The 12,592-nt window shown below is 47.4% G+C and overlaps 1 protein-coding gene across 2 annotated transcripts in view; it reads left to right on the forward strand.

Annotated features, from left to right (window-relative positions):
• The window catches only part of ST6GALNAC3 (ST6 N-acetylgalactosaminide alpha-2,6-sialyltransferase 3), a 466,380-nt gene that overhangs the window by 104,138 nt on the left and 349,650 nt on the right, over positions 1-12,592 (forward strand). For both annotated transcript variants that reach the window (XM_073643924.1, XM_073643925.1), the window contains exon 2: positions 7,892-8,089. In XM_073643924.1, the coding sequence (XP_073500025.1) occupies positions 7,892-8,089 (198 nt within the window). The remainder of the gene's footprint in view (positions 1-7,891; positions 8,090-12,592) is intronic.

A 12,592-nucleotide genomic window follows, 5' to 3' on the forward strand; every position in this document is an offset into this window, starting at 1 on the left:
AATATATTGGGAGATTAGTTCAGAGATGTACGGAGGAGAGAGGTTATGGACGGCTTTGTAGGTCATTGTTAGTAGTTTGAACTGGATACGCTGGGGAAATGGGAGCCAGTGAAGGGATTTGCAAAGGGGAGTAGCGGATGACCTGGAGAGGTGCGAGAGTGCTAGCAGGAAGGCCACAGAGGAGGATGTTGCAGTAGTCGAGGTGGGAGATGATGAGGGCATGCACAAGCAGTTTAGTAGATTGAGGGTTGAGGAAAGGACGGATTCTGGGAATATTTTTGAGCTGGAGGCGACAGGAGGTGGCGAGAGCTTGGATGTGGGGTTTGAAGGACAGGGCAGAGTCAAGGGTTACTCCGAGGCAGCGGATTGTCGGTACAGGGGAAAGAGTAATGTCATTTATTGTGATAGAAAGATCAGGTGGGGAAGATACGCGAGATGGGGGAAAGATGATGAGTTCAGTTTTATCCACATTGAGCTTGAGGTAGCGGGAGGAGAAGAAGGAGGATATGGCTGATAGACATGCTGGGATTCTGGACAGCAGAGAGGTGACATCTGGGCCTGAGAGGTAGATCTGGGTGTCATCAGCGTACAGATGGTACTGGAAGCCATGGGATTTTACGAGCTGGACTCTGGATTTTATGGACTCTATGAATAATACTGTTATAGGCACGCTGTGGATGTCCCTGTTATGGAGGGCACTGTGGCTATCACTGTTATGGGCAAGCTGTGGATGTCACTGTTATGGGCACGCTGTGGATGTCCCTGTTATGGAGGGCACTGTGGCTATCACTGTTATGGGCAAGCTGTGGATGTCACTGTTATGGGCACGCTGTGGATGTCCCTGTTATGGAGGGCACTGTGGCTATCACTGTTATGGGCACGCTGTGGATGTCACTGTTATGGGCAAGCTGTGGATGTCACTGTTATGGGCACGCTGTGGATGTCACTGTTATGGGCACGCTGTGGATGTCACTGTTATGGGCACGCTGTGGATGTCACTGTTATGGAGGGCACGCTGTGGATGTCACTGTTATGGAGGGCACTGTGGATGTCACTGTTATGGGCACGCTGCGGTTGTCACTGTTATGGGCACGCTGTGGATGTCACTGTTATGGGCACGCTGTGGATGTCACTGTTATGGAGGGCACGCTGTGGATGTCACTGTTATGGAGGGCACTGTGGATGTCACTGTTATGGGCACGCTGTGGATGTCACTGTTATGGAGGGCACGCTGTGGATGTCACTGTTATGGGCACGCTGTGGATGTCACTGTTATGGACGGCACGCTGTGGATGTCACTGTTATGGGCACGCTGTGGATGTCACTGTTATGGAGGGCACGCTGTGGATGTCACTGTTATGGAGGGCACTGTGGATGTCACTGTTATGGGCACGCTGTGGATGTCACTGTTATGGAGGGCACTGTGGATGTCACTGTTATGGGCACGCTGTGGATGTCACTGTTATGGAGGGCACGCTGTGGATGTCACTGTTATGGGCACGCTGTGGATGTCACTGTTATGGAGGGCAGGCTGTGGATGTCACTGTTATGGAGGGCACGCTGTGGATGTCACTGTTATGGAGGGCACTGTGGATGTCACTGTTATGGGCACGCTGTGGATGTCACTGTTATGGAGGGCACTGTGGATGTCACTGTTATGGGCACGCTGTGGATGTCACTGTTATGGGCACGCTGTGGATGTCACTGTTATGGGCACGCTGTGGATGTCCTTGTTATGGGGGGCACCGTGACTCCTAGTTACGGGCATACCATGGCCATTATTTTATGGGGGCACTGTGTCTATCACCCTAGGTTCGGTTGGGTATAATCATTTCTGTCATATCTATATAATAGGTTGACAGCTCTGGCTGACTGAGGATTCTTCCTCCGCTATGATAAAGGCCTATAGAAACTCATTTTGTCCAGAAATATTTACTGGCGGCTATAAATGTCCATGAGGCGGGAATCCATCATGTCGGCTCAGTCTATTGACTGAAGTCTCTGGAGTTCTCGGCTTCATACTTGAAATTCTACAGTAGGAAACAGTAACTCCTCATCGTCTGGATATGATGGTGTGATACGCTGATTTAGTGGATTCTGCTTTATAGGTCATCGCGCACCTCGGCCTTCTGCTGCTGTCTAGTAGTGAATCGTCCTGCTGCCGGTTCAGCAGCAAGCTACAAAATCTCTGTGGATTTACAGGCTCTATCACATTACATTGCTTCCTGTAGTGCCATCTTTTTTTTTTTTCATTCTTTGGTGTCCTAAAGTTTTGCTTCCATATTGCACATGTTCACATCAGCCCCATGTTTACCTGTAGGCTCAGAGTGCTCCTCTTCTATGGAGGCATTATGCCTTCACATATAGTCCTTATTCCTCTATATTTTGGCTTCATCATTGACTGACAGTTACCTTTTCTAACTTATGACTTATGTCTACACCCCCTGAGGTTCAACCTGGGCAGTTTACCCTAATACAGTGTCATGCCTCCAAATATTGAGCCTGGGTCTGTCAACCTACCACTTGGCATTGACTTCCATCTTTACCTGAGATCTTAACCATCATCCTGTCTACTGATCTTGACTTGACGACCCTAGTATTCTTCAAGTCCATGCATTCGTACAAAGCATCCTAGCCTTTGCTTCATTTTGACATATTCCAGTGCCACTCTCCTGTCCTTGGAAACTGGCGTACTTCACACAACCGCTTGTGAATCAGGTCTCTACCATGACCGGTCCTGAAGACAATAGGCAGCACCTTTAGAAAGTGAAGATGGAGCTGGAGAGGCTTCAACATGTACAAGATTCATTCTTTAGAAACTGGTTCTCAACTGTTTTGAGCCTAACTCCAACCTTTTATTTTCTCCTTCAGATTGTCCTCTGGTACTTCTTGTCTGTCAGTTGTCTGGTTATGACCTGAAAACTCTTCCGGTGAGCAGCCCTGGCTCTATGTAGACTCTGATTGCAAACAACTCCAGCCCTTTTTATAGTGGTGAATGTAACGGGTCTGGGAGGTGGAACCACAGAGCAACTATACAAAGGGGCAGTCCTTGTAAGGAAGCGGGTGACACCCAGGGAAGGCGGGCAGGCAGTCACGGCTAGTGACGGGGACAGTCTCTGGGTAAGAGGGCAGGAGATCACGGCAAGTAACTTGGACAGTCTCTGGGTAAGAGGGCAGGAGATCACGGCCAGTGACGGGGACAGTCACTGGGTAAGAGGGCAGGAGGTCACGGCAAGTGACGGGGGCAGTTTCTAGACAGGCGGGTGGTCACGGCAAGTGATGGCTAAGCCTCCAGGTAGGCTAGCAGGCAGGTAGCGGGTGGACACTCCCAGGTGAGCGGGCGAGAGTCTCTGGACAAGTGGGTGGTCACAGCAAGTGACGGCTGAGCCTCCAGGTAGGCAAGCAGGCAGGTAGCGGGTGGACGCTCCCAGGTGAGCGGGCGAGAGTCTCTGGACAAGCGGGTGGTCACAGCAAGTGACGGCTGAGCCTCCAGGTAGGCAAGCAGGCAGGTAGCGGGTGGACGATCCCAGGTGAGCGGGTGAGAGTCTCTGGACAAGCGGGTGGTCACAGCAAGTGACGGCAGAGCCTCCAGGTAGGCAAATAGGCAGGTAACAGGTGGACGCTCCCAGGTGAGCGGGCAAGAGTCTCTGGACGGGCAGGTGGTCACAGCACGTGACGGCAGAGCTTCCAGGTAGGCTAGCGGGCAGGTAGCAGGTGAGCGCTCCCAGGTGAGCGGGTAAGATTCTCTGGACAGGCAGGTGGTCACAGCACGTGACGGCAGAGCCTCCAGGTAGGCTAGCAGGCAGGTAGCAGGTGAGCGCTCCCAGGTGAGCGGGCAGACGGATCCATAGACAGACTGGCAGCGCTGGTAGGCAGACTGTCGGACCGCAGGAATAACAGCAGATAGACACGAGACAGGCAGGTATCAGACAGGAAACTGGCAGGTAACTGGTAACGGGACCTGAGGGCTGAAGCAGAGTGATGAACTATGCTACAACATTGCTCGGGCACCTCCATTTTGGAGGAGGTGCCTTATATATGGAGAGATCCTCCGGCCATTGGCCAGGGACTCCTTAGGACGGCGCGCGCGGCCCCTTTAAGAGAGGGGGAGCGCGCGCGCCCTAAGCACAGTGGCCGGGAAGCAGCGCGCGCTGCCAGCAGAGCGGGAGGAGGACGCCGGGCACGGAGCGGAGAGGTGAGGGGAACAGCGTCCCTGCCTAGCAGGAGGCAGGGACGCCGACGCTACAGTGAATAACTGGGGATTTTATTTTTATCATTTCTCCTTTGGATTGTTCCCTAGTACTCCTGGTTTGACTCCCGATATTGATCTCTCGTCAGTTATCTTGTTATGACCCCAGTACTCTTCTGAAGACAAGCGCTGGCTTCACGTCAACTCTGATTCTTCACCACTCCAGACATTCTTAAATGGGGTCACCAACTGGTGACCTCTCCATAGCTTTTCTCCTTTTGGACTGTCTCCTGATACTTCTTGTCTGACTCCTGAGTTTGACCTCTGGTCAGTTATCTAGTTAATGTCCTGAGTACTCTTCCAGTGATAAACTCTAGTTTTATGTTGACTGATTCCACACCACTCCAGGCATTTTTATAGTGACATGAGTACTCTTCTGGAGACGAGCCCTGGCTTCACATCAACTCTGATTCTTCGCCACTCCAGACAATCTTAGAGTGGTCACCAACGTTTGACTCCCGGTATTGACTTCTGGTTATGACCTGAGTACTCTTCCATTGGGAACACCTGGCTTCACTGTTGACACGGATTGCTCACCAAAACAAACATTTGATAGTGGTCACCATCTCTGAGAACCACAACCCGGGAATCTGAAATGGAAAGACCATAGTTCACCAGGGAAAGAACGAGAATATTCCTTAACTTTTGCTTTTTAGTTTATCCAGCATCAAACCTGTTATGTTTATGGATCCACTTCTCTTTTCGAATCCATAGTAGATGTAATGCTATGCCCAGCACCCCTGCACGGTGTCCCCTTCTCCCTCTGTGCAGGGACGCCAGCATACTCGCCGCCTCGGCCCTCGGTGCTTTCCCCATCGCGCTCCTGCTTCCTGAGTCCCGTCTGTGCACCGCAGTTCCCGGTGGTGTCTAATGAGCGCGCACTCCACTGCTCTTAAAGGGGCCGCACGCGCGTATGCTAAATGCTCTCAGCTTGTTGCTGAGAGGCATTTAGGATACATAGTACACCTGCAAGATGGCTCTGGGAGGCATCTTGTATAAAAGACTCCTTCTCCCCCTAGGGAGTGGCCAAACAACGAGTTGAATTATTAGTCAGTAAGCTGTACTGCTAGTGAGTTGTGAGGTCCCCTGGTGGCCAGAGTCCTGAGTTCGTAGTCCCCTGGTCCTGGAGCGGCCAATGCCTGTCCCCTCTTCCCCTGGTCCCGCAAAGGCCAGTGCCTGAACATTATCCACTGGTCCTTGTGCGGCCAGCCCTGTCCCCTGGTCCCTGAGTGGCCAGTATCTGAACATTCGCCTATCTAAGTCTCCGTGTCAGTGATCCTGGACTGTATCTATTAAGTCTGAACGGGGCCCTATTCAGTGTCAGCTAACCTGATCCCTGGGGTCAGCAGCTACTGCCGGACACCACCCTGGAATGGTACCTGGCAGCTACCTGCCGCACAAGCCTGACCTCACCACTAGAGGCTCCAGTGAACACCAAGGTAGCTGCTTAGTGACGCCCTCCAGGGCAGGCCCAGTCTGTGGCACAGTGGGTCCACAATTCCACGTGCGCCACCGTTGGGTGTAACAGTAGATTCTTTATGCCTTTTGGCTTTGACCTTAAGCTCAACCTTTGACTTTGCACTTGGGTTAATGACATTGACCTTGACGATAATAATTGAGAACCTAGAGAGAAACCACCTATAATCTTAACTTTGAGGCTTTTTTTTTCCGTTTTAAGAGTTTTTTTCTTTGTGACTTCGGAGTAATCAGTGGTGATGGAAGAGTAATCATAAGTGATCAGACATCAAAGAGGAAAGGGGAAATGGCGCTAGAAAATGGAGCAGTCAACCCTGGGTAGTTCTGGGAGAGAGGAAAGCTATTACAGGTAATTTCTCTTGTATCTTACACGCAGAAAGCTTTTAATATAATTGTGTAGGACTTTTTTTTATTTTTCCTGACAGATATTAAGAACAAAGAAAAGGTCTGGGTATTACACCGCGGTGAGGCTCGGTAATATGGGCTCTAACAGTAGGTGTTGGGATGAATGGGCGTCATACTGGGCATTTACTAAAGCAGAGACCTCTGCACAGTGGTGGGGTTATTCTCTTCTTCTTCTAGAGTCTTTACAAGCAGGAATACATTATGTTATTGAGGCAGAAGGATTTGACTTGAGATGCATTGTGGGGTTTCCGGTTTCTTAAAGGGGTATTTTCATCCTCTAATATTGCCATGATTCTGGGAATGAAGAGAAGAAGCGAATGCTACTAAGATGCTGTTCCCTGCACAGCAGTTGGATAGGAGCGATGCTCTGCAGGGAAGTCTGTGTAGGAGACGCAGCCCAGCAGACGGTCCCACCACCTGCTATCACTTCTTATTTTGGAGAAACCCTTTTTAGAGGTTTTGTCTTGTTCCAAAAAATGTAAAACTGACAACATATTATTTCTCAGCCTCCATTCATTGTCTTGGAGACTGGCGATCACAGCTGAGCGCTGTTCTCCAAGGTTTCCATCAATCCCATAGACAATGAATAAAGCGGAGATTGAGCTCTGCACAAAGTGGTTCCCGGGATCTAGATTCCCGTTCTTGGGATTGCTTAGCTTCCCATTGTTTGGGTCACAGCATTCTGTAATTTATCCCCTATTCAAAAGATAGGGGATAACTTTTAGGGAATGACCCTCTGAGCCCCCCATACATATTAGAGAAAACTCAGCCGGACATGACGATTTTTGCCCGTACCAGCTGACCATCTAATAGGTTTGGAGGCCTCCTGACTTTTCTCTGGCAGATGATGTTGGGGGGGGAAACGGTGTCGTCCTGTGGTATTTCAGTGCCCTTTTAAGAAATAAGGGGCTCCCCAATTCCTTTGGAAAACATGTTCATCCTCAACTTAAATGATCAAGCATGTACATTACGGGTCCCCCGAATGAGCATTGGCTGAGTTGTTACACACCTGTCCTGGGTATCCCAGGCTCCGCTCCCTTCTCCAGGGTCTGCTGCCCTCTGTTGTGCTCCACGTCGGGATTTGCAGGTTGCCAGGCATGGATCATCATCTCCCCTAGGCCTATTTAAGGCCTATTGACACACAGACCTGTGTCTTGGGATTGAGACTCCATTGTTCCTTGTTTGCTCCATTATCTGTACTACTGTGTTTCAACTCGCATCCGTCCCTGCTGGGTTCCCCTCCATCTGACCGTCTGCTCCTGAGTTTCCAGTAAGTCCTAGTCGGCACTTTTTCACGTGTCCTCTGGAAGCTGCGCCAATGCCTGGGGGCCATGTGCCCACCCGGCCAGAGGCATAGCGGATCCACCTCACCTGGTGAGCCCTTACACCAGTGCTCATATAATAAAGGATATGGCTGCTCGATCATTTTTGTTTCCTTGTAAGACCATCAAGATCTCTTTATTACAACCTGTTGCTCTCCAGCTGTTGCAAAACTACAACTCCCAGCATGCTCTAAGGCATAGATACTAGAAGTTGTGGTTTTGCAACAACTGGAAAGCAGCTGGCCTTCAAAAGTCTCATTGAAAAGACCTGGGATCCCAGAGTTTTGTTGTTTGACTTGTCTCTTTGCTGTTGCTCGATGTTATCAGCCATTTACGAGTAGGAAGAAGCTAGCCGTAGTGTGTAACATGTGATATATTTGGCACACGATCGCCTTGTGTTCTGCGGCCTAACCCTTCTCTCTCGTGCTGTTATTTGTAGAGGGTCCCCGTGCTCGCCGTCAGCACCGTGTCCGTGTTCCTGTTCCTGGTCGTCCTCCGTCTCATCAATGAAGTCAATTTCCTCAAGCTGCTTTCCTGTTTTGGGCAGACAAGCGCCCAGTGCGTCCCTGCTCCGGCAACATGGCGGCATCGCCCTCTCACCTACCATGGCGGGTACATTAACATAAAGACACATGAGGTAACGCACACTTTTTAATTGATTTGATTTCCATTGAATTGAATTGCATTGATACAGTGGGAGCACGACTGAGCCGAGCGTACATGTGTGAGCGGCGCAGGGATGGTGCAGAAGGGCCATATTTTATTTTGGACAGAAATATATGGGCACAATATTTCCAATTATATTTAATATTATAATATTTCCAGCCACCACTAGAGAGAGCTCACTATATACAGATTTATATAGTCACCACTAGGAGGAGCTCACTACATACATATTTATACAGTCACCACTAGAGGGGGCTCACTATATACAGATTTATATAGTCACCACTAGGAGGAGCTCACTACACACAGATTTATACAGTCACCACTAGAGGGGGCTCACTATATACAGATTTATATAGTCACCACTAGGGGGAGCTCACTACATACATATTTATACAGTCACCACTAGAGGGGGCTCACTATATACAGATTTATATAGTCACCACTAGGAGGAGCTCACTACATACATATTTATACAGTCACCACTAGAGGGGGCTCACTATATACAGATTTATATAGTCACCACTAGGGGGAGCTCACTACATACATATTTATACAGTCACCACTAGAGGGGGCTCACTATATACAGATTTATATAGTCACCACTAGGAGGAGCTCACTACATACATATTTATACAGTCACCACTAGAGGGGGCTCACTACAGTTAGGTCCATATATATTTGGACAGAGACAACATATTTCTAATTTTGGTTCTAGACATTACCACAATGAATTTTAAACAAAACAATTCAGATGCAGTTGAAGTTCAGACTTTCAGCTTTCATTTGAGGGTATCCACATTAAAATTGGATGAAGGGTTTAGGAGTTTCAGCTCCTTAACATGTGCCACCCTGTTTTTAAAGGGACCAAAAGTAATTGGACAGATTAAATAATTGTAGATAAAATGTTCATTTCTAGTACTTGGTTGAAAACCCTTTGTTGGCAATGACTGCCCGAAGTCTTGAACTCATGGACATCACCGGACGCTGTGTTTCCTCCTTTTTGATGCTCTGCCAGGCCTTCACTGCGGTGGTTTTCAGTTGCTGTTTGTTTGTGGGCCTTTCTGTCTGAAGTTTAGTCTTTAACAAGTGAAATGCTGCTCAATTGGGTTGAGATCAGGTGACTGACTTGGCCATTCAAGAATATTCCACTTCTTTGCTTTAATAAACTCCTGGGTTGCCATATTTATACAGTCACCACTAGGAGGAGCTCACTACATACATATTTATACAGTCACCACTAGGAGGAGTTCACTACATACATATTTATACAGTCACCACTAGGAGGAGCTCACTACATACATATTTATACAGTCACCACTAGGAGGAGCTCACTACATACATATTTATACAGTCACCACTAGGAGGAGCTCACTACATACATATTTATACAGTCACCACTAGGAGGAGCTCATTACATACATATTTATACAGTCACCACTAGGAGGAGCTCACTACATACATATTTATACAGTCACCACTAGGAGGAGCTCACTACATACATATTTATACAGTCACCACTAGGAGGAGCTCACTGCATACATATTTATACAGTCACCACTAGGAGGAGCTCACTACATACAGATTTATACAGCCACCACTAGAGGGAGCTCACTACATACATATTTATACAGTCACCACTAGGAGGAGCTCACTACATACATATTTATACAGTCACCACTAGGAGGAGCTCACTACATACATATTTATACAGTCACCACTAGGAGGAGCTCACTACATACATATTTATACAGTCACCACTAGGAGGAGCTCATTACATACATATTTATACAGTCACCACTAGGAAGAGCTCACTACATACAGATTTATACAGCCACCACTAGAGGGAGCTCACTACATACATATTTATACAGTCACCACTAGGAGGAGCTCACTACATACATATTTATACAGTCACCACTAGGAGGAGCTCACTACATACAGATTTATACAGCCACCGCTAGAGGGAGCTCACTACATACATATTTATACAGTCACCACTAGGAGGAGCTCACTACATACATATTTATACAGTCACCACTAGGAGGAGCTCACTACATACATATTTATACAGTCACCACTAGGGGGGGCTCACTACATACATATTTATACAGTCACCACTAGGGGGGGCTCACTACATACATATTTATACAGTCACCACTAGGAGGAGCTCACTACATACAGATTTATACAGTCACCACTAGGAGGAGCTCACTACATACAGATTTATACAGTCACCACTAGGAGGAGCTCACTACATACATATTTATACAGTCACCACTAGGAGGAGCTTACTACATACATATTTATACAGTCACCACTAGGAGGAGCTCACTACATACATATTTATACAGTCACCACTAGGAGGAGCTCACTACATACATATTTATACAGTCACCACTAGGGGGGGCTCACTACATACATGTTTATACAGTCACCACTAGGGGGGGCTCACTACATACAGATTTATACAGCCACCACTACAGGGAGCTCACTACATACATATTTATACAGTCACCACTAGGAGGAGCTCACTACATACATATTTATACAGTCACCACTAGGGGGGGCTCACTACATACATATTTATACAGTCACCACTAGGGGGGGCTCACTACATACAGATTTATACAGCCACCACTAGAGGGAGCTCACTACATACATATTTATACAGTCACCACTAGGAGGAGCTCACTACATACATATTTATACAGTCACCACTAGGAGGAGCTCACTACATACATATTTATACAGTCACCACTAGGAGGAGCTCACTACATACATATTTATACAGTCACCACTAGGGGGGGCTCACTACATACATATTTATACAGTCACCACTAGGGGGGGCTCACTACATACATATTTATACAGTCACCACTAGAGGGAGCTCACTACATACAGATTTATACAGTCAGCACTAGGGGGGGCTCACTACATACAGATTTATACAGTCAGCACTAGGGGGGGCTCACTACATACAGATTTATACAGTCAGCACTAGGAGGAGTTCACTACATACATATTTATACAGTCAGCACTAGGGGGGGCTCACTACATACAGATTTATACAGCCACCATTAGGGGGAGCTCAGTACATACAGATTTATACAGCCACCACTAGGGGGAGCTCACTACATACAGATTTATACAGTCAGCACTAGGAGGAGTTCATTACATACATATTTATACAGTCACCACTAGGGGGGGCTCACTACATACAGATTTATACAGCCACCACTAGGGGTAGCTCACTACATACAGATTTATACAGCCACCACTAGGGGGAGCTCACTACATACAGATTTATACAGTCAGCACTAGGAGGAGTTCATTACATGCATATTTATACAGTCACCACTAGGGGGGGCTCACTACATACAGATTTATACAGCCACCACTAGGGGGAGCTCAGTACATACAGATTTATACAGCCACCACTAGGGGGAGCTCACTACATACATATTTATACAGTCACCACTAGAGGGAGCCCACTACATACAGATTTATACAGTCACCACTAGGGGGGGCTCACTACATACAGATTTATACAGTCACCACTAGGAGGAGCTCACTACATACAGATTTATACAGTCACCACTAGGAGGAGTTCACTACATACAGATTTATACAGTCAGCACTAGGGGGGGCTCACTACATACAGATTTATACAGCCACCACTAGGGGGGGCTCACTACATACAGATTTATACAGTCACCACTAGGAGGAGCTCACTACATACAGATTTATACAGTCAGCACTAGGAGGAGCTCACTACATACAGATTTATACAGTCACCACTAGGAGGAGTTCACTACATACAGATTTATACAGTCAGCACTAGGGGGGGCTCACTACATACAGATTTATACAGTCACCACTAGGGGGGGCTCACTACATACAGATTTATACAGTCACCACTAGGAGGAGCTCACTACATACAGATTTATACAGTCACCACTAGAGGGAGCTCACTACATACAGATTTATACAGTCAGCACTAGGGGGGGGCTCACTACATACAGATTTATACAGTCACCACTAGGGGGAGCTCACTACATACAGATTTATACAGTCAGCACTAGGGGGGGCTCACTACATACATATTTATACAGTCACCACTAGGGGGAGCTCACTACATACAGATTTATACAGCTACCACTAGAGGGAGCTCACTACATACATATTTATACAGTCACCACTAGGGGGGGGGGCTCACTACATACATATTTATACAGTCACCACTAGAGGGAGCTCACTACATACATATTTATACAGTCACCACTAGAGGGAGCTCACTACATACATATTTATACAGTCACCACTAGAGGGAGCTCACTACATACATATTTATACAGTCACCACTAGAGGGAGCTCACTACATACATATTTATACAGTCACCACTAGGGGGGCTCACTACATACAGATTTATACAGTCACCACTAGGAGGAGTTCACTACATACATATTTATA

This window comes from Phyllobates terribilis, unplaced genomic scaffold, assembly GCF_046119375.1.
Source record: "Phyllobates terribilis strain yellow unplaced genomic scaffold, ASM4611937v1 Scaffold_8__6_contigs__length_399053987, whole genome shotgun sequence".
In the NCBI taxonomy this organism is placed as follows: domain Eukaryota; kingdom Metazoa; phylum Chordata; class Amphibia; order Anura; family Dendrobatidae; genus Phyllobates; species Phyllobates terribilis.